A 22785-nucleotide genomic window follows, 5' to 3' on the forward strand; every position below is an offset into this window, starting at 1 on the left:
AAATCATTGGGTTAAATTCATCAAAACATAAATATTATGGTAATAGCAATAATAAGAGCAAAACAATAACTGTTAATCCAATCTGCCTTTCTGCAGCAGGCCAATTACAGTTTTTTTATTACAGGAAAAGAGGGGTGTCTGTCTCTGTGTGTGTGTGTGTGTGTGTGTGTGTGTGTGTGTGTGTGTGTGTGTGTGTGTGTGTGAGTGGAAAGGCTGCAGGTTCCCTCAGTCTGCAAACGTCAATGATGTGATATAACTGCCCCAGAGGTCCCTCTGATGATGTGAGCAGGAGAGAGAGCAGTAGAAGGACATGGCCTTAAATGTGCTTCACAAAACAACTTTGGCTAATTATGTCACTGTGTGAACACAGAGGAGGAAGAGGAGGAGAGGAAGGAAAAGAGTAAAAGTACAAAGAGGAGTTTGTAAGTTGTAAGGACTGTGGTCATTTTTTGAAGAAGATTAAATATTCAATGTGGAGAAAAAGGTGAGGAGACTGTTAAGTAATAGTTTCACTGTGTTACCAAGAGTAAGATGAGAAGATTGAACCCCTTCTCTGAGAGAGGCATCAATATACTCATCAAACTCTCGGCAAATAAGTGCATTTCCCAAAATGTTAATCTATTCCTTTAAGCCTTACACAGACCGTGTTCCTGAGAGTTGGAAAAAGAAGCAAAGCAACCAACTTCCAAACCACTATTATGTGATTCCTCTAACATGTGCAGTCAAGAGAAGATGCAGGAACACAGAGTACTACTCTCACCTGAACTTTGGCCTTACTCCGTCCCCCACACAAGAGGCATTTTTACGGTTTATTCATTCATTCACACACACACACACACACACTCCATAAAATTAACCTCTAGTCACAGCTTCAAATGCAACCAAATTGTATTATCCCCCATCACTCCCCATTACAGCCCATTACAGCCACATGCGAGCATCCGCCTCCCAAAGTCCCCGCCCGTCTCTCCTAATGAGCATTATCTCTGCATCCTAAAAGCAATGGAGAGGAGCAGAGGGAGGCCAGATTTAATCAGGGCCACTTAGAGCTCGCTGTGGGGTCTGCTGGGGCTCAGAGCAGCCAGCAAGCATGTGCATGTGCACACACACACACACACACACACACACACACACACACACACACACACACACACACACACACACACACACACACACACACACACACACACACACACACACACACAGGATAAATTCTAAGAACACTACCTATATTTTGTAAATATTAACTGATAGCTGGAAGATTGGCAATACAAACATAGTAACAGACACAGACATAAACAGGCTTTTATTAAAGCACTTGTGAGGACTTTAAATTTCAGCTTTTACTAACGTAAACATTCATAGTTTATTTAGCCTTATTAGCATCAACTTACATTATGCTACTAGTTTAGCATTTACTTACCTAAAAGTACAACTTTATCATTCTAATTATGTCACATTCGTGTCATATGGAAGTTATTCTTATTGCCAGTTTAAAACTTTGTAAAACGCGTGAAGGCCTTTGAGTCAAGCTATTTATACAGCCCAACATCACAGATGTGCCTCAAGGGTAATTGTACAGCTTATGATCCCATCTATCATAGGCCCAAGTTTCAAGTCTCTACAAATAGATACTAGCCTCCTGAAGGGTAAAATATCCACATAAAAACATACAATGATTAAGAAAATGTAAAAATACTCTCATTTTGTAGATAGAAGACAATCATTTAACTGTTAAACCAAACTTTATAAAATGTGCAATAATAAAAAACCTGTTCATTTGGTCACATTCGTTCCTCAAAAGATAAAATGCTTACCTTCGGTTTAGTCTGGTAGTCAAAGTGCTGACGTGTTTCACATTTGCATAATGATTCATCAATTCATTTCCTGCAGCAATAATAATCTTACATCAACCAGAGCCAAAGCACTCCGTCAGCATAATAAACAAATTAACCACACATTGTACACAGCTCCATATGTTTGTGTAATGACACACAAACACACACTCTACATCGTGTTACTCCTCCTCCACAAAGCTCCTCCGGGTACAACTCACAAACACAGCAAACTCACAACATCTGCATCTATTTCCCAACAGATGCATCATCATATTGTATATCATTTCAGTGGATTAAGTTTGTTTAGTTTACTCCTCCCCAAAGCGCCTCCACACCAGCCTTTCATCAAACACTCTTGGGACATTGTGCCCTGGTGAAGTGGCCTATTCCCCGCTGCATTAATGTTATCATAAATATCACTAGGGGACGTTTGTGTCTTGGACTGACAGTATGAGATGGGTTTTTCTAAATCACAGCCTGTCACAGCTGGTCATTGTCCTGCTCCTTTGTGGCAGAATCAGTATGATGGGACCTCCAAGATGTGTAGTGATGAACACATCTCATCATCTATTTGTATGTCTTTCTAATCTTTTTGCTGCTTCATCATTGCTGGCCTTCTCCTTTATTTGCACTCTTGCTCCACTTTTGTTCCTTTGTTCCATTTATGTGCCTGCTCCCTTTTCCACCTTCTCTGATCTCCTCCCTGTGTTCCTCTCCCTACATTCGCTCTTTCTTCTTGAATCCTCTTCGTACCCTGTCACTCTCCTCTCGTCTCCTTTGAACCAAACAGGCATATATAAACCCCCTGCTGAGCTCCCAGTGGGTGGGGAAAAAAATGTTGGAAAAATGGCAGGACTCTTATCAAGGCTGAACTCAGTTAAATGTTCTGACGGGGCCCGCAGCCTCAGAGCATGTCTCCATGCTGCTTCTGAGTGTCCCTGCTGTTCTCATACATCATGGCTGATTCGGTTTACTGTAACAATGTAAAGGAAGGCGGGTTTCTGCGAGACCCCAAGGTTTGCACCAACAACTTTTAGATGTCTAGGAAGTGAGCAAATTCAACAAGTATGTTCTGATTTTCAGGATTCCACATACAGTATGCATGCTGTCGTCGTGGGTAGGTGTTCATATTAGAACTCATGCGACGTTGCACAGACAACGTTTAAAACAGTCTTTTAGGGTGTGCAGGGTGTACATGCATGGCAGTGCTGTTTCTTTGGCAGCCCTCCTCCACAGGAAGCCTCTCATGTCATCTTAACTGCGGGCCAAGAAGATTCAGCCACATAATCCTGAGGCAGCAGCAACCCGACAGACATGGACCCCACAGACATGTGCTGTTGAAGAAACATGACAGCGTTACACAATCCAGCATGTTCTCATGACACAGTCGAGGCTTCTTGTTCAGAGACGAGCGAGGAAGATGAGGGGGAGGAGACTTGAGGAGAAAGCAATTAGGGGTAACTGGATTTAATTTACAGACGCATAATTGCAATTATTTTACAATACAAGGCGGTGTTTTATAAATATATGCTTTGATAATAAAATGTCAAAGCAAACTTGATCCATTTCTTCCTTGATTTTAGGGGAAAAAATCCAAGACAGGCTGATAGTTAAGTGATTTACATTAAGATGACTGGATGTTTTGTTGAAAGTTCCCATCATGCATTACTGATTCGATTCACCTTTAATCTCCTCTACTCTGAAAATGTGTGCAAGGTAAACGGAGGTAGAATTTACACTGAACAGGCCGGTCTTACAGAAACAACTGTAATTGAGTTGGTTTCAAATTGAGTTTCCATGATTTTAATAGATCACTTTATTTGCAGGTCACTGCGACCAGTGGCCAGTGTTTAGTTATCACTCCTAAGATTATAACAGAAAATAATACACTGAGTGAGCCTCGCTGTATTTCATTTGACAAAAAAATGCATACATGATAGAGCAGCCAGACATTATTGGACGGGTCAGAAGTGTGTGTTTCATCAGAGGAATACACAAAAGTGGATGTTTGCATGCACACATTTATGACGTTATGTGTGTGCCTATGTGTGTATGTATGTGTGTGTGTGTGTGTGTGTGTGTGTGTGTGTGTGCGAGTGAGTGTGACTCAGAGGTTTGCACTCTGTAAAGTGTTATGTCACCATGACTCAGTCTGTGGCTGACCTCAGCACACCTGACACAGGCTGCTGCGTGGCTTGCGGCCAACAGCTTGTCCTGAAATTACATGTCCACAAGCACACGCTGACAAACAAGCAGACAAATGCAAAAACACAAACATCTGCACACACACACAGACACACACAACAGGTGAGGGTGGGCACATAAACAGACACACAAAAGGAGACAGAAAGCAGAAGTTCAGTTGGGCATGTATCTAATAACACTCCTTTTCTTGAGAGGAAAGCACAACCGTTTAATGAAAAAGAGATCTTAGTGAATTTTTTTTTTTTAAATAGATAAACTTGTTGAGATGAATTTGATGGTCACAAGAACATTTTTCTCTCCACACACACTGGAGAGTGTTCAACAACTCAGTTTAAGGGGAATGGACGTCAAACTTTGACAGTATTTGAAAGCAGTTTACTCAATTATTAAAGTCTCACAGGACCATTAGTGCCCCTGTAGCACACACTCTTTTCCTCTTCCAATAATTACTAGAATTGGGAATTAAGGAGTAGGTTGTGTCTCTTATGCTTATGCTGCTGAAGCCATGTGCACACTGAGTGATACAAAGGTAATTTGACATTATTAAGGCTCTTGTAGAGGCCATAGTGGTTGGAGTTTGCCTCAACCTTTTGTCAATTCTCACTTTTTGGCACTAAATGGTTTTCAAGTGGTAGCAGTCTGGGTTTCTTTAAGGATATTATAGAATTTGATGGTTGATTTCTGAATATTAATGAGAACAAGTGTGATTAATCACCTTATGGTTAGCTGGAAATAATGTGTGTACACTGGATGTTTGTCGCCGTTTAAAAAACAACTTTGTTTTAATTGCAATCCAAGTCGGTAGAAAACCCCAAAAAAAGGACTTCTTTCTTTGTGGTGTTTAGACCTTATGTTAGTTCCTTTTCATCAATGCATTTGTTCACACGGCTGTTGAATAAGTCGGGTCTATTGTTCCTTTTCCTGTTACTTGTCATGACCCGCATCTCACCCTGTGATTGTGGATGTGCAATATGTCCGTTTACTGCACCTTGTCTGGTGCAGTATAATTTAAAGAATATTTTGTTATATTATTATATTTAATATGTTCTGCTATGTATCTATCTATCCATCTAATATGAAGTAGAAATTGCACCAAAACAGTCGGGCTCTCGCAGATCTCTGTTGAGTTACGGCACATCACTGTCAGAAGGTGACTTATGTGACTCATATTGGTCCATTTGCTACTCTGACCTGTTGGCCAACCCTTCTTGGATACAAAAAACAATACATTTCCATTTTCATTGTTTTAAAATGTCACCTTGGAACAGGCACAAATAGAGCTATACATTTTATTTCTATGGTTTGACTGCCCTACTGGCATGGGCCGACATTAAACCCCCCCTCAGACAAATCATCAAGGCAGTTGGCGTCAGATGTGCTGTTTGGTGTCTTCAATAAAATCCCATCAATGGAGAAACCTGGTGTGACACCATAGCCATGGAGAAGGTATCAACAAGATAGAGACATGGCAAATATGGCCAATTGTCGAATCTATCAAAATATAATTCTACTATGTGAACATCAGTCACATTTGGTGCAGCATAGGCTTCATACATTTGCTCTTCCGTGTATCATTTATCAATCAAAATATCCATTTCTTTGAAAAATTACGCAAAATAACATTTTTCTAAAATAAGTGTTTGTAGTATTACCAGCTGGAGACCATTGAAGTGATTTCGATGACGTAACACTGCATACGCTTTCATAAGCCCTTTTCAGGAAAAAGATTGATCTCAAATTCCTGAACATAGTTTTAAGATAACCCACATTGTAATTGTTTAATACAGTGAGTGTCCCTTACTTAAATTACAAATTATTATTTATCATTTCATTTCTCTGCAATTACACGCAGATACACGCACACGCACACGCACACACACACACAGCCTCCGAGCTAGTCTGTCCTTACCGACTAAATGTGTCAAATAGAAAGCCTTCGTGCTGATGCTTCCAATGAGCCACCAGTATAGCACTATTTCCACTCAACCTAAACACACACTCCTCCCTGTCCTGTCTGACTCTCTTTCTGTCTCATTGACACATCCATGGTCTCGTCCCTTTACCTCTCTCTCTCTCTCTCTCTCTCTCTCGACAGTGATGGTGTCAGCTGACAGCTCAGAACATGACGACATGGCCAGATGCCATCCAGCATGCAGAAAGAGGGAAATCCCTATGAAATAAATATAAATATTACACACACACACACACACACACACACACACACACACACACTTCACTCAGTGAGAAGGCCAGGGAACAACCCGCCCTGCTGATACGACATTTAACCCTCATCGCTGCCGGGTCCTCTGTGGAGAGTGAAGGATACAGAGAAGGAAGAGAAGGAAGAGGCAAAATGAGAGAAAGAAAGACAAGTCCGTATGCATGCAAGTCTGTGTGTGTGTGTGTGTGTGTGTGTGTGTGTGTGTGTGTGTGTGTGTGAATATAAGTGAAGCAGGCAGAGCTTGGTGCCCTCGCTTTCTTTTTATAAACAAGCAGGATGGAGAATCCATGTACCCTGTCAGCTTGGGACAGTCTGCGCCACACACACACACACACACACACACACACACACACACACACACACACACACACACACACACACACACACACACACACACACACACACACACACACACACACACACACACACACACACACTTGCATTTGCACATTAGAAGTGTGGGATGCCTGGAGGAGAACGGTGGAGACAGCAGAGGTGTAAAAGCTTTTCTTCTCTTTGTTCAGGCATCAGAGGTAGGACAGAATGAAAATAAAGGAACATTAAAATTGATTTAGAATTAATAAGTCAGGGTTCATTATTTTGTAGAACAATTGTAAAAATGATTTCATGAAATCAGCTTTTCTTTGTCCCAAAAGAAGAAAACATTTCGGAGAGCAACGGATTAATTAAACATTGTACACGTTGATCCTGGAGCTGTTTGTTGCTGCTTCGATTTGCAACTGTACACACACACACACACACACATTGTTGCATTTGCGAGGACATTCTAATGACCTGTACGCTAACCACAACCTAATTCAATCTCATATCTTAACCAACAACTCAAACATCAGTGTAGTGTAGCTTCAGCTAGACGCCCTTTATACACGTTACATTTGTTGCATTCCTTCTCCCAATGTCACAACGTATATCTGCATTGTCGCTGGTAAATAATCAGCAAATAAATCAATAAAGGACTTTGTCCTTGCAAACATAAAGCAAAACAACAAATTAAAAAGTCAAAAACAAAGACCAACCTGATTACAAGTCATTGAACCTCGCTCTGAGGCCACAGGGGACGTCATGGCTCTGATTTCACACTGATCCTTACAGAGTCACGTCTCCTTCACTTCAAACTCTCCTGCTTGAAATATAATTGAGTCCTAAATGCAACCATGTATTGTAAACAGACATAATGGGCCAAAGCACAGCTACATATGGAGTAGACGGACCCTGAGGAAGTCGGAACTGAATACATTACGGAAAATGGAAAACATTTGGAATGTTTACATTTACAACTCTGGAATGTTTTTACCGATGATGCGGTTTGTGGCAATATCACTAAATGAACAGTGAGCTATTTATGTGGAAAGAGAAAATGATCCTCATCCACACTTTTTTACAACATGAAGAGGAGCTCATCTGACACAAAACAACCTGGGCAACTTGTGGCCCCGTACAGCCCTGGTTATGAAATTGAAGATGGGTGAGGGGGGAAAGAAAAAGCAAGACGAGACAAATACAACTTGTTCCAATTTGAGTAACTGTGCGGACCGTTTTAGGCAGACATTCCCCATCACTTCCACTTCACCATTCTGCAGCGGAAGCGCGTTAAAGGAGTGGGTGGTGATCACAGCGGAGAGGTCGAGGGCGGCTTAGAAGATGCATAAGTAAAAAAGACAGGAGGAGAGGAAGGACGGAGTGGTGAGGCAGAGGAGAAGAAACGGGACGGGAGGAGGGCAGGAGAGAGAAGGGGAGCAAAGACTGAAGGAACGGACAGAAGTCGTGGAAGAAAAAAAAAAAGGGAAAAGAGCAAAAGGGAGAGATGATGGAGTGGAAGACGGGGAACTGAAAAGAGAACGGAAGCAAACAGACGAGGACAGTGAGTCATCAGGCCTCAGCCAAGAGGTTTCTCCTTGAATTAAACATGAACTTAAAAATAAAGAAAGTCTGACTTTCTCTTTAGATAGATGTTGACGGCATGAACCTGCGTCACATGAGGTTTGACAACTGTTTTTTAGTTTACAACAACACTGTAACACAGATGCAGGTGATAAAAATAGCAGCAGAGACAGTGAATGTGGCCGACACTGGTACCGAGCATCTGGTCGGACATCTCTTGTACTGATGAATCGTCTCTTGTTGACGGTATTGGGACTGCTGATAATGTGCTCTTGTGTTTCGAGGTGGTTGGGAGTTTCCATTGGTGTTTTATTGCATCTGGTTTTTACAAAGTGTAAGGTTTTTGATCTTTTAACTCTGTAACCTGCGCAGCACTTGTGGCCTCTGCACAGGGACCACAGATTAAAATGAGCTTTTAGTCACATCTGGTACAAGATGTGTATTGTCCAGATCAAGTAAACAATAATAAAGTAAATAAGTGTCTACAAAACAAATGAAAGTAGTCAGACCTAGGATTTAAAGAACTCAAAGTGACACCTGCAAACCAGGATTAAAGAAGCTGTGATCACATTTGTGCACAGCCACAACTCTAGGTTCAGTATTTTAGAGCTTTTTTTCCATCATCTTGGTCCATTTTGTTCCGGTGGTCTTCCTCAATCACAGAGAGTGAACCAAGATTTGATACAAGCTCTTACTTAGAGAACCACAAAACATTCTTTGGACAGGTGTCTCCATAAATTCTTTCATAACAGAAGTCACTGCAGGTCAGTGGGACCGACTCAATGTACAGAAAATGAAAACCTTTCCAGGGTGCTTGTGCCCTCGCTCTCACATTGTTCCTTAACAAGCTGTGTAAATGCTCCTCAGTGAAGAACAATGACATTTGTGTTGTCTGCGCTTCAAGCAGCGCCACGCAAGTTGCTTGCAAAAAATGTGGCCATTTATCCGGCAAAGCCTTGAGTTGACGTCTGCCGTTTGGACTGTAGCTGCTGCATTAGTCTGTGCAGTAACAGAAGGCACACGACTACAGGTGCGTGCTGCTACAGCGACAGCTGTGTGCAGTCATGTAACACAGATGCACATCGACTATGGAGAGACAGATGAGTGCTGCGAGGGGAGGACCAACTGTATGAAGACATTCATTTAGATTGCATTGTAGGTTTAATGTTCACTGATAATACTTTAAGTTCAGAAGTTGTCCACTACGGTCTTTATTATAGTTCCACTACATTGTTTAGGAATGCTGCAGAGTAACTTACAGGACTATAACATATATATATATATATGTGGCAGTCGAGAGTATGATGAACCCAGAGAGGGGGGTGTTGGGTGTGTGTACTGTCTCGAATGTGCATGTTCTGTTTAACAAGCATAACAACCTGCAGTTAAATTGTGATAATGTGATATGCTGTCAACCTGCAAACCAAAGAGTGTGAATCAGGAGAACACATGGGCACAACCTGGGCAGATGTGGCGTGATGGCAGTCTAGAAGAACAGTAACGCCGCCTAGTGGCAGCTGGAAGTCACTGCACCTCCAGACCAAAATCTGAAAAGATGGAGTCACCCAAAGCAGCGATCTGCAGTCAGTGTCGTTTTTAATATTACCACCACTTCAACTCTAACACAGAGGAATGCAGCACAACCATAACCCAATGTATTTCTCTAGCTCCTAATATGCAGCTTTAAAAAAAAAAAAACACAAAAGAAAAAAAAAATTACAAAATGCTAAGTTTAAAAAGTTCATATCAAGCATTTTATTTGGTATACAGATATTCATAGATTTATACAGTATATATATATAGATATATGTATATATGCAACACATGTGCCACTGCAAATTCACAGACAAACTTATCTTTACTAAGAAAAGAAAAAGGAAAAGAAAAATATATAATGTGCTTAATTTCAACGTAGTGCCGTGAAGCGTTTGTAATGAAAGATGATCAAAACCGGAATGATGAGGTAACTGCCAGGCAGGAAAACAATCACTTATAATGGTTGAGTAATAATAATAACAATAATAATAATCATCTACTGAAACAAATGGATCAAATAGGCAACCGAGAAATATAGTGGCAGCATGGACCCTTAGTGTCAAACTAGAGAAAAGGATTTAAGTCTAGAACATACATACACACAGAGTATGCAGACAGACAGACAGTGCATAAACGTACAAACAGGAAGTAAAGTCAGTCACTCATGAGAGCAAAAGTGCTCCCATGTCGTTACCCTTGTCTGATACACAACAGAAACTCAGGCATGCTCCAGGACATCTAAAAATATCTCTCTCACACACAGTCATGTACCACAGCCCGGCATTACAGGGCTGACCAAACAACGCTTGCACAGTTGTTGACACACACACGCACGCACACGCACGCACACGCACACGCACGCCAGGCAGGGTGAGATTCACTAAAAAGATGTGAGCGCTTGCATTCATGTGAACAGAGAGTAAAATAACAGCTGAAGAGGGAATCTGATCAGAGCAAAAAGAAGAGAGATGTGATAAAGATTGAAAGGATAACAAACGAGCAGAAGGTGCTGCACAAAAACACAAGGAAGTGGTGTGTGTGTGTGTGTGTGTGTTTGTGTGTGTGTGTAAGCACGTACATGTGTGTCAATATATCAGGAGCAGGGAGTGCCGAGCGTGTTTGACAGACATTTAGGAGCATCTGGCTCCATCATGTGGTCACTCTGAGTCTCTCTGGACCTCGGAGGCATCGGCCCGACAAATGGGACACGTCCTGTTGGCCTGATGACGGAGAGAGGAAACAAAATGGATCCAGTTAGATTATAACTTCAGTCCTGTTGATCACACAACATGCCCATTCCTAAAACTGCACATTTGCACAGTAACTAAACTCACTACTACTATTACTCCACCATTTTCTTCATCTGTTTTGTATCGATTTGTAATCCAATTCACACCGAGGCTTTGGGCAAATGACATCATGCCTCTAAATCATAAGACTGCGTTATGATTCACACAAGAACTTAGTGTTCCAGAGCATTTCTTATGCGTTCAGCTTCTTCTTCAGATGTTCCTGTCCTGGGGTTTTAGTGTGGTTTAACTCTTCTGTGCTGAATGAACATGTAGACACAAGCCTGGTGTTTGTTTCCGTGATTCTCGCTCCCCTTCTGTAATTAAGAGGTGCCTGTGTCACATAACCAGTGTGTACTTGGACCGAGAGTGTGATTGTGTCTTTCAACAAAACACTTCTTTATGTCTTTTCTCTAAGTAAGTTACCGGCGAGCTATTAGGGGACACTGACGCACAGAGACTTGAATTCCTTTCTAATGTGAAACCGTGTGATTAGCCTGAGATGAGCTCAGATATTTATGCACGTATTACATGGACTCCACAAGGGGGGGGGGGGGGGTACTTACCCTTAGCCACTTGTCGACACACTTCCCGTGGAACTCGTGGCTGCAGGGCAGGACTCGCAGCAGTTGGCGGGATTCAAAATCACTCATACACACCACACACCTGCAACACAGCGGGTACGGGCATGTGAAGTACGGCAACACAAGAAACCTGTTCATCACACTTTGTACATGACACACTGGGCGTGAAGGCAGATTGGTTATCGAGTTAGACCACAAGACACTGTTGTTGTTTTTCTCACAGTGCCCAACCCAAACAGACAGAGATGACATTTAACTGTTTTCCAATAGGCTTTGAAGTCATTTTAAGCTTTCTGTAGCTTGCAAAAATCACATATATGCAATGTAGTCAATGTAAAACTTCATGAAAAATTCCCCCAATCAATAAGCGGTGACCTGGAGTAACAGGGCAGCACTCACAGTGTTTGTTCAGACTGATGGTTATTTGGATTGAACCGATAGGAAGGAAGCTGTTCAATGTCTCCCTTGGTCAGTCCTCGGAGTTTGGCCTCTCCCAGACGTTCAGCGAGGTTCAGGAGGGCCTGTGAGGGGGAAAAAACAAAACATCAGCAACAAGTGAAGAATAAGAGTCTGCATCCAGCAATCATACACACAAAAGAATTAAAAGAAGGCAGAGAAAGATGAACCTCATAATTTTCCACTTCTCCATCATCTACATCCAGCTCTAGACTGATCGCAGGTCCTGTGGGCTGGACTGGCAGCATTGAACTACAGGAGGAGGATGGAAGCTCAGTTCATCAAAGAAGCAAATTAAGCAACCCAATTAAATAGTTAATGGCCAAAAAGAATAAATCTATATTTGCCATTTCATTCAAAATATGGAAATCATACCTTATATTTTCTGTGTATTTAGTATTTCACCATTATTTTAGTGATTTCTATGTTTAAGACTCAAGACATGTTTCACCTTTATCTCACGATTTTGCCCTTTTGTAGACAAACAAATCCTCGTTGATCTTGGTTCTACAGATCTAACTAATGTGTAAATTACTAAAACGTCTCTAATCTCGGAGAAGACTTCAACTGTACTTGTTCATGAAAAAAAAAAAAAAAAATCATTATTGTAGTTTCAACAAAATAAAATGATGTGACCATACTTGGATTGTATTTGGGGGATTTCCTTTTCTGTCTGCTGTAATTTTAGCCACCTAACACAATAATCAACACCCTGCAATTGGTTGCATATTCCATAAAATAAATACGACTGTATATTTGGCCAATACAAATGAAAAATGTAACCATTCCTTTGCCCTTTTAACAGTCGCATCTTAAAATGAATGCATGTGTAAGGTGCAAGCGGCATGTCGGCACATATGTGCGTTTAATGTGGCTCTGTCCAGAAATTCATACATTTTGGGTTGAACGGTTCATACCAAGTTGTTCTGGTGAGCTTAATTCTCTACAGTGTAACTTCTGCTTCCATGCTGCCTCGCCTGAATTAGACAGCTATAAGGGAACCCTCAGTGTTCTTTGGTGCTGTGCACGGTTAACGATCTTACAGCCCTGGCTGGAGTCCAGACGATGTCAAACCATCCGTTTCAAGTTGGCTTTATAATTTAATTACATATAATATATTTACAACTTCTGCAAGGAGACACGAGTCTTTGGAGACCTGTTTTAGATTCTATTGGAGAGGACTGTGCTGAAATCATATTAAAAAAAAGGTTTTGCCGCTTTGGGATACAAGTGATCACTAAAGGGTTAAGTCCACCTGATGTACTGATCTACTTACAGGAAGTAAGGCAGGAGGCTGGGGTGGTAAGGCGAAGGTGGCAGTGGCTGCTGTGATCGGTACCGTCGCCCCGGCAGACGCCGAGGAATAAAGTTTGGATAGGACTAAAGGAGCAATGAGGACACGTGCATGAGAAATCATTCACATGGATTTTCTGCAAAAGGAAAACAAACGTCTTTGTATTATTCTTTTTGCTCACCACTCCGAAGAACTCCTGTGGCAGGGGGTCATGGGAGAGAAAGTGGAGCTGGGCGGAGTGTGGTGCGAGGGCCGGGTGGGCGGCAGGAGGATAGTGGAGCCCAGCACCCAGAGACAGGTGCTCTCCAAGAAGCTCCACGTCGTTCTCTATCCTCTGTAGCGGCTGGTAGTAGAAAACACACACCGTTACCCTCAGAGATCGTGTCACGTGATCACAGCAACAAAAACTATTTAAACATTAAATAACAGATGGTGAGGTGGAGGAGGCGTATCAACCCTTAACAAATCCTGTAAACGAGTAGGAGTTAGGACGTAATATCATACAAATATTCAACAGTCGTTCAACCTAACTTTTATACTGCTTTGTTTTTTCTACTAATGTAATTTAAAGATTTTCAGTGAGCATCCAGCTATTAAATAAGGATCTTCTTTAGCCTTTGTAACCTTTGACACACATTATTTGAACACTTTTTTTTATTGCCTATTTCAGTACCCGTCCTGATTTATTACTAACACTGCGCTATTTCCAGATGCTCGCAAACACTCAAGGAGAGCTGCACTAATTGCTTCAACTCAAATGTATAAAACATGTATCATCCATTTTGCTTTAATTATAAAACACCTTCGCAGCTTCATTTCTTTATACAGCACGCTAAATATTTAGAGCTTTGCTCAAAGACGCCAACAGTCACACTAGTTGCCATATTTTAAATGCCATATTTTATAATATTCACAAAAGCTGCCTCCGATACCAAATCAGGTTGAGCACAACGAAAGAGTTTCTACTCACCGATCGGGCCTGCTGCGTCGGATAGGGTCCAAACTGTCCGGGCTGTGGCAGGTGAGGTGGGTGGTGGGAAAGGTGTGCTGGGGGGTGGGAGAGGTGAGGAGGGGGGAGCAGGAAGGCGGGGTCACTGGACAGCAACGATGGGAACGGGTAGGGCATGGGTAAGTGCTGCACAGAACAAGTCTGCAGGACCTGGCAGAGAGAAAGGAAAATGGCAGCAATATTTATCAATATCAGAATCAGTAGCAGAAAATGTGCAACTGTCATGTAAACAAACCAACAGACTCACGGGAGGGACACTGCAGACGGGGTAGTGCTGTCCACTGAAGACTACCGAGCATGCTGGGATCTGCTGAGGAGTGGACCGAGGCGGCAGGCCTGGTGGCGCTCCCGGAGGAGACACGGGATACGATACAGGAGCCGAACCCTAAACATGGAGATCAAAAGGCAAAGGTCAGCGCTACGAACACAGACTGCGATTTAAAGCTGAGCAGCTGGAGTTCCAAGATGTAGTCCACATTAGTCAGGTAGCAAATAAAGCAAAACCTCATGAATCAGTGCCGACAACACACATTTATCTTTTGTGCCGAGCGGGGTTTCCCAAATACAGGCCTGTTCTGAGATGATGAGATTCATATTTCATGATTAACAGACCTATTTGGAAATATGACGGTATAATGATACCTTTGAGAGGAGGCCTTGCAGTTACAATAGCATTTTGACAAAAAGCCTTTCCATGTTGTTACTGGCTTTCATTATGATTTGAACTATTATGTGAACTTGAATTATTATTCAATCATCTCAACTCACTCTTTCACCTGCTAATAAATTACGTGAGCGACTTCACAGTTCATCTAGTAATGTAAACCGTTTACTAGTCGTGTGCTTCACTGTATTTCTAGAGACGGCTTAAAAGTACACACTGTTCATGACAATCACTAATTGATGGTGTAACAATTTGTTAAATATTGGATATGACATATTTAAGTAAATAATGCTGCTCATGTCACCTGCTCATGGAGGTCCAGCACCACGCTGCTCTGCTGGGACGGGTGGGGGTGTGGATGTGGGTGCTGTGGATGGGCCACAGGGTGCAGCAGCCTGGGAGACAGGTTGGGTGACTGGTGGAGGGGCCTCGGTGAGGGATTTGGGGGATGGTGACCTGGGCGCTCTTCAAGCCCGGGCCCCAGCCCTCGGGGAGGTTGCTGGCTGAAGGGTGAGTAGCCCTGAGGGGGAGCCGGGTGACGGTAGTTCTCGTCCTGGTGGCCTGGCGACGGGCCGTGGTGAGAGTGCAGGTGGTGCTGGTGGTGATGGTGGAGGTGGGCGTTGGGGTGGTGGTGGTGGTGGTGGTTGTTGTTGTTGCTGTTGTTGTAGTGGTGGTGGTTGTTGTGGGCATGGTGGTGGTGGTGGCGGATCAGACGGTCTCTCCGGCCACGCTGGCGTCTCATTGGAGGGCTGAGGTGAAGAAAAATAAATAAATAAAAAATAGAGGAAAACTTAACAGATACTCCACCAATTAAAAAGGTCATAAATATGATATTCAGAGCATTAATATAGCAGCAAACAACTCTTTGCTCTGTAAAGACATGGTGGTGTAATGGCTACCTCTTCTCTTGAGAATGAGACCTCTTGTCTCAATGAAACTACCTTTTATAAATGAAGGTTGAATAAAATGAAAAACCTGAGCAGAGGATTAAGTCACTCTCACTCCGTGTGTTATCTGAGCTTCTCCTTGCTGTATTTACATAGCCGTGCCGGCTGCTCATGCTTGTAGTGCATGTGAGCGTTACCCACAATGCAGCCTGACCACCAACGGTTCGGCTGGAGATTTGGAAGTGTTGTGAAAATGATGTTAAGTTCTTGTTTGTTATACAAATCTCTTTGTAAATTGTAATGACAATGATAGAAAACGAGAAATAACGCAGAGAAAAATGACTTAATGAAGTCATTATCAGAACAGTTGCAGGATAATTGTCTTATAATTTCAGCTCTATTTCAACTATTTCACCAGTGCATTACTGGCAGTAACGAAATAAAATCCTGACTGATCCGATTCATTCTTATGTTAATCTATGGCGTAGAAAGATTTAGAAAAGATTCAAAGACTATTTTGGGAGACCTTGTTTTGGTTTGTTTCATATAACTGATTGAACATTTTTTAATCTTTTGAATATTTGTAAGACCGAATAAGCACTTTCCACATATATATTTCGGGTCTTGTATTTGCGTCTCACATACACATACTTACCTGCGTCGGTTGCGAACAGGCGTGTGGCATCTCTCTGGCATGTAGTGGGGGTGTGGTCTGCGACTGGGAGGCAACTCCCAGGGGCGAATGGGAGAGGAAGGAGTGGAGGGAGGGGCGGAGTTTAGATCCAACATGGCCTGCTGGGAAAGACGCTGCCTTTTCGGGCTCGGGCTGTCTTCCATCTGCACACAGAGGTAAAGGGGGGGGGGGGGGGAAATGAATAAGAAACAAAAACAACAATGACATACAAATCCTATTCTAAGCAGAGGCAACAGGCACAGCTCATGTTTCATGCTTACCTTGTCCCGGTCGTCGCTGCAAACATTATCTGGATGAAAATGAAGCAGTCCTCCTGCAGAACACAGAGGAAGAGAAACAGAATCAGATAAGACGGGGCTGAGAGAAAAAAACATCAACATCACAAGACACATGGACATATGCTCGCTAAGCAGACGGAAGTACAACACACAGGCAGCTGGTTGCCTCTGGATGGTTCGCTTAAAACAGATCTACAGACTTTATACGACAGAATTCAGCAGTAATGACAACAAAAAAAAAAAAAAAGTGCATCCAACATCTTGCTTCACAAACAGAGTTACTGTCCTCTGTCCTCAGAACAGCCTTTTGAATTTCCTGCTTAAAGACAAGCAGACAAAAGAGGAAGAACGTCTCTGAGAGGGTGAGCGCAGTGTGACATCTTCCAGACAAATCTCTCCCTCTGATCGACCACGATAAGTCAAAGCAGACTCCCACAACACACCACAGTGCCCTGTTGCATTTGCTCACCTTCACCAAGTTACCATAGTGTACTACTCAAAGGTTAATTATATTTATAAAGCAAAAATACTCACCCATTACCTCGAGGTTTCAGATTTCTTATTGTGTTTTATGACTTTTTATTGATCAATTCATCAATCGATTATGAAAATAATGCAATAAACTGGAGCGACAATGTAGAGTAGTCCCTATGGATCACTTCACTGAACTACGGAAGCATAATGTTTTTTATGAATTAACAAATTTATCATCTCTGGAATTCTCAGAAACGTTTTCACGGAAAAAACAAGAAGCTCCGACCTGGAGGGAACCTGATTACTGCTGCTCATCAGCCTGAGGACTCAACAGTGCTGTATGATGAAGAATGGGGTCAATATATGTATCCAAGGTTTGATTTGAATGCATTTTGCTTCCATCCTGAATAAAGAGGTGATACCATTAACATAATCTCAGAAGAACAAAATGCCCTTCCAGCTGTTTATCCGACAGGCCACATGTGCAATCTGGATGCAGCATGTGTGCACAGTCGTTTCAGCAGCTTAAGAAGGATGTCCTTGAACTCAGCTGACAAGAGTTTCCTCTAAGCAGTCCCCCCAAAAACCTTTAATCACCACAAAGAGGTGGAAAACAACCCTCTCCTCCCCTCATCTCTTTCTTCCTCATACAAACAGCCCCGTCTGTCTCCCCCCCCAGAGACAACGGATCTGAGAGCGACCCCCCCACCCTCTTCTTGTCTTTGCGACGCCACTCCAGAGCCATGTGAAGGCTGCCGATAGTGACGGCTCAAAGACGTCCTGCTGGTGGCTGCGGAGAAGAGAGGGACAGTCAGCAGACGGACCAGCCCACAGCAGGGCCGACACGCTGGCTTACATCTTTATTTATCCACCATGCCTTCTTCTTCTTCAGACCTCACATGGTCCTGGGTACGGCTGGGTAGGGTTTGGAAGAAAGATCATGATACCAGTACCCTTAAAGTGACACTGATAGCAATAGAGTACTTCATTTGATACTTTTTTACTTTATTTGATACCCATCGCGTAAATGGAAGCATTCGGTTACGTAAAATGCCACCAGCGTATTTATTGTAATCAAATGGCACAGGCCTGTAGTACAGCAATACTTTGGCATCTCAGCACGATGAGGTGTAGCTGCTGCAGCAGTGAGCCAATCACACCTCGCAGTGAATTGAAGAGCGCTTGTGGTGATTGGCTGTGAGCAAAACCATATAAATAGTGAATGGTTTTCTAGATCTGGGTACAAAAGACCAAACGCTTGTATTGTTTGACTGGAGAAGTTTCGATACTACTTGGTACTGGTTTATTTCGGCCGATGCCTTAAAGACATCGAGTACCGACACCCAGCTCTACTCCTGGGCCTCAGCCACCCTGTGTTTTTAGGAGAACTAGGTCTGTTAATGCTGATTCACCCTGAAGGCCAGAGGAGGGCGAGCCAGAATAGACGGGCTCTGTTGGAGAGCGGACACGACCTTGTTTCCTCCGAGCACGGCTGCTGGGGAAGACTGACACCATTTATTTTACAGCAGACCATCAAGTCAGGCAGGCAAGATAGTGGACTTCAGAGCGTCAGCTGTCATCAAGTAGCAATTTGCTCCTGTTCTTTGACAAAGACTCCAACTATTTATTGAGAAGAGACATGCCAAAAATAGAGAAACCCACAAATTGTCAGAAATACCAAATGATAATAACAGCATTAATGAAGATGTTGCTATTAAGTTGTGATACTGGCAGGTTGTGGGATGCAACACTCGCTATTAAAGCTACACGGGGAGATAACATGCTCGCCACTGGGGGAGAGAAAGAGGAGAAGAAATACAGGTTGAAAAACAGAGGTAAGACAGAGGGACACATTTTTAACACCCCCAAATACAACCCTGACACATTCTTCATGAAGAGACGCCTCGAGGCGTATTACAGTGACATGAACAAAAACAAACAAACAGAAAATCTGTATTACACACACACACACACACACACACACACACACACACACACACACACACACACACACACACACACACACACACACACACACACACACACACACACACACACACACACACACACACACACACACACATTATGCCTTTGAGGGAATCCAATCTGGTATTACTGAAGGTTTCTCCAGCAGTGAGCAATGGGAACCTGCTGAACACTACACAGACTGGTTATCAATGTCGAGTACAATGAAAGGAGGCTGTGGTGCAGTCTCACTTAGAATCTCCTCTCTTTTCTCAAAGGTTTTAGGGAGTTTCTCTTTGTCTTCTAGTGAGTTTGAGTTGGATAAGGAGCCATTACTGTTGTGGGCATGAAAAGCCTATTGAATAACAGCGTGAGTGATACCGGGCAATGCCAATAAATTATACTTCACAAAGTGGCTAAACCAACAACAAGCCAACACAACTCCACTGTTTCTTTGTGTTTGGACAGTTCTTTGAAACTATAACACCTTATCAATCTTTACTCTACCCCGCACATTTAGATAAGAGATCTGTTTGACTATTTCAGGACAATATAGAGCTTTGCACAGGCTGGTAAGATGAATAGTATTAAGGCTTATGGATGAAAGGGATCGTTGAGGAATGGAAGGCTGCACTAAGCCAGCCTGCATCACAACAGTGAGCAATCTGAAACAAAAAGATAAAATCACGATCAAGAGGGAGATTTCTTTTCAAACTATTTCAAGGCTTGTTTCAAGGCTCCAAACTGCTAATTGGACTCCTCTCATACACACTGAAGGTCATGTGACGACTAAAGTAGAGTATGTAGGAAGTCTAAACCAAATGCATCGTCTCTGATCTGATCTGTGAAAACACACGGCTCACTAGCCATCAATACTGCACTTTGAATGCACAACATTTCCACTGACCAACCAGATTTGTTTTCTATATTTTTGATAGATTATATCACAACTGTAATTCTAGTAAAAGACTATGAATGCATTACTTAAATTATTACATGTAGTGTTTCTTTCCTCGTATCTTGACAACAGGGGTAACATTACATGACCCAGGCATGATTATGCCAGTGCTAAAATTCTGCAGTGTTACATGTCTACTGGAGGGCCAGTAAGTGTGTCACTGTGAGCCAGGCAATGACATCCACTACATTTATTTAGCCGACTGTTTCATCCAAAGCTACTCACAATAAGTGCATTCAACAATGTGAATACAACTCAAATATAATTAAGAACCTTGTGAGTACATCAACTTCATTAAATACGCTGAAATGACTCAAGTGCAACATGCAGGACAAACTTTACTCTATTCACCTGAGTAAATGCGATTCAAACGTCTTAAGCAGAAGCCTCCACTACAACCCCTGACATGACACACATATAGCTTTTCAAGCAACAGCTGGCAGTGAGAGCACCAAGCCTTTTAGTTAAATGTCTCAAAGCTTGTTAAGCTGCTAGTGGTCTGCCTGCATCCCCCGGTGTGTGTGTGTGTGTGTGTGTGTGTGTGTGTGTGTGTGTGTGTGTGTGTGTGTGTGTGTGTGTGCATCTAGCCGGGCTGCAGGCCCTGTTTACTGAAGCTTGCTTACCGGCCCCGGGGTGTCTGTGAGCTCCGTGCGAAGGGTGGCGCTGCACCCCCGCGGATAGGTAGCCCCCCTGGGCGTGCTGCTGCTGCTGCTGCTGCTGCTGCTGGCTCTCCGGGTAGCTCCGACCACCGTGGTGGTGGTGGTGGTGGTGCGGCGCCCAGCCGGGGTTGCTCTGCTGCGCGTAGCTCAGCCCTCCTCCTCCGCTGGCGGTCATCATGCTCCCGTTACCCAGCGCGTTGCCGCTGCTTCCAACGTTGCCGCTCATGCCGAAATGATAGAAGCCGGAGCGAGACCGCGACCGAGTCCTCGGGGGGTCCATGTCTGTGGAGGGCGGCGGTGGTGGATGGACGTGATGGAGGTAGGCTGGAGAGAGAAACGGGCAGGAGCCTCCCTATTCTACCGCTTCTACGCGTCTCTCTGTCCACCTAGTTACCTCTGATGAACACCGGCTACTGCGAGTGTTTTCTGAGGCATTTAAAGCAGTTTGTTTTTAATATAATGAGACGAGACACCTGAAAACAGCCCTCATATGTCGCACGAGCACCATCTGCACCGAATCCATTCACTGCCCTCCTTAACCGTTATTTTATTTCACCACTTACGAACGTACACAAGTATTTAAAAAATATATTGTACTAATATAACAAAACAATTATCAAAATACAATTTTCTGGAAGTTTTCGTCGTTCCCAGAACAACAGCTGAGCAAGTCTCGGGTTCTCTATTGTCTACTGTCAGGGTCTCCACAGTGAAATAAAGTATTTTTAAGTCCTATCGGAACGAGCCCGTTACCGAGGCATTTATTAACGAGCAACTAAAGTTAATATCGCTCGCTCTCTGCCACCAGAAGCTCGTTAAGTTAAATACTTAAACCCCTCAACACAAGATGGCTTGATGTCGTAGGTTAGCAAACCAGCAGCCCTGATAGCTGGCTGAGAAACAAAGTTATTAGCATATATTTGTGGATAAACTCCAACTAAATTACGACGGTTGGTATATGATATGTAGTAAAGTTACCCCCCTCTGCGTTGGTTAACTATACCTGCTCGTTCATTAGCATAATTTCGATTTTTCCAGCTAGCCCAGAGCTAACAGGAAGCGGGGTCTAGAGGGGAAAACAAGTCCAACAGTGCCGACATTACGAGCTAGCTAACGTCGCACTGTCTCGATGTTAGGCTAGTCTTTAGACAACGGTAGGAGCAGGTTACCTCGGACCGCACGAGAACACAGATAGCTACCTTTCCCGTCAAGGAACGAGGGCAATATTTGTCAAATTTAAACCCCCTCTCGCATTCGCTATCGAGTGTTTTCTCTGGTCAGCGGGGAGTGTGTGCAGATCAATCAATGGGAGTTTCACATCTCCGCCAAGTCACTCCTAATCAATCACAGAGCAACATGTAGCTCGTCACAAGCCTGACACGCGATGTGCTTGTTAGTAAATAGCACAAACCCACAAGAGAGGAAGCGTTAACATTCGCACACCTATCAAAGTGAGATGTATTTAATTACTAACGGTCAAAGTCGATTTTAGGTAGCTGCTCATTTATCAGAGTTGACTACTTTAGTCTGGCAATCCCCGGGCAGCTGCTCAGTTCATTAATAATTCAGCAGCTTCATACCAGAAATACTATAAGACATCGCTTTGAAAGCCGAAAGCCACTTGCGTTATAAGGCTTTTCATGTAGAAAAACTGTGGTTTGCTTTAAGCCTTCTCCGATATACTATATAAATCTAAACCCCCATGCTTGTATGTTTATACGTATCAGTCACACAATAATCCTATAAATTATACACGAGGTTATCCGGAATCCATGTTTATTGTCGTCTTTACAATATAAACATACAAACACTATTTGCTAATTATTTTAATGGTATAAACTGCCATTATTTGGGGAGGGGTGGGTAATAAAC

General features: G+C 43.0%; 1 protein-coding gene across 2 annotated transcripts; it reads right to left on the minus strand.

Moving 5' to 3' along the window:
* Positions 1–1285: 1285 nt before the first annotated feature.
* LOC142962539 (E3 ubiquitin-protein ligase RNF38-like) lies at positions 1286–22200 on the minus strand. Of its 2 annotated transcripts, XR_012957328.1 has the most exons (13): positions 20878–22200; positions 16840–16892; positions 16541–16722; positions 15303–15747; positions 14582–14719; positions 14296–14484; positions 13507–13668; positions 13308–13411; positions 12202–12283; positions 11975–12096; positions 11558–11657; positions 10781–10922; positions 1286–3172 (listed from the first exon to the last, which is right to left on the minus strand). XR_012957328.1 is itself a non-coding variant. In XM_076103079.1 (12 exons), exons 1-12 carry the CDS (start codon positions 21191–21193, stop codon positions 10860–10862), a joined length of 1956 nt encoding a protein of 651 aa, XP_075959194.1. In that variant the 5' UTR covers positions 21194–22200; the 3' UTR covers positions 9898–10859. The 2 variants fall into 2 exon arrangements, 1 of the variants encoding a protein (XP_075959194.1); XM_076103079.1 differs by lacking the exon at positions 1286–3172 and having other exon boundaries at positions 9898–10922.
* Positions 22201–22785: the final 585 nt, after the last annotated feature.

The sequence above is a fragment of the Anarhichas minor genome, unplaced genomic scaffold (genome assembly GCF_050575085.1).
Source record: "Anarhichas minor isolate MPS153535 unplaced genomic scaffold, ASM5057508v1 ptg000028l, whole genome shotgun sequence".
NCBI classification, from domain to species: domain Eukaryota; kingdom Metazoa; phylum Chordata; class Actinopteri; order Perciformes; family Anarhichadidae; genus Anarhichas; species Anarhichas minor.

Bases quoted from the DNA above. Each gene is read 5' to 3' on its own strand.
- LOC142962539 (XM_076103079.1), bottom strand. From the start codon at position 21,193: ATGGACCCCCCGAGGACTCGGTCGCGGTCTCGCTCCGGCTTCTATCAT. The intron at 16,723-16,839 runs GTAAGCATGAAA...CTCTGTGTGCAG, and splicing joins GCAGCGACGACCGGGACAAG to ATGGAAGACAGCCCGAGCCC. The intron at 12,097-12,201 runs GTTCATCTTTCT...TCCCCCTCACAG, and splicing joins GAGAAGTGGAAAATTATGAG to GCCCTCCTGAACCTCGCTGA.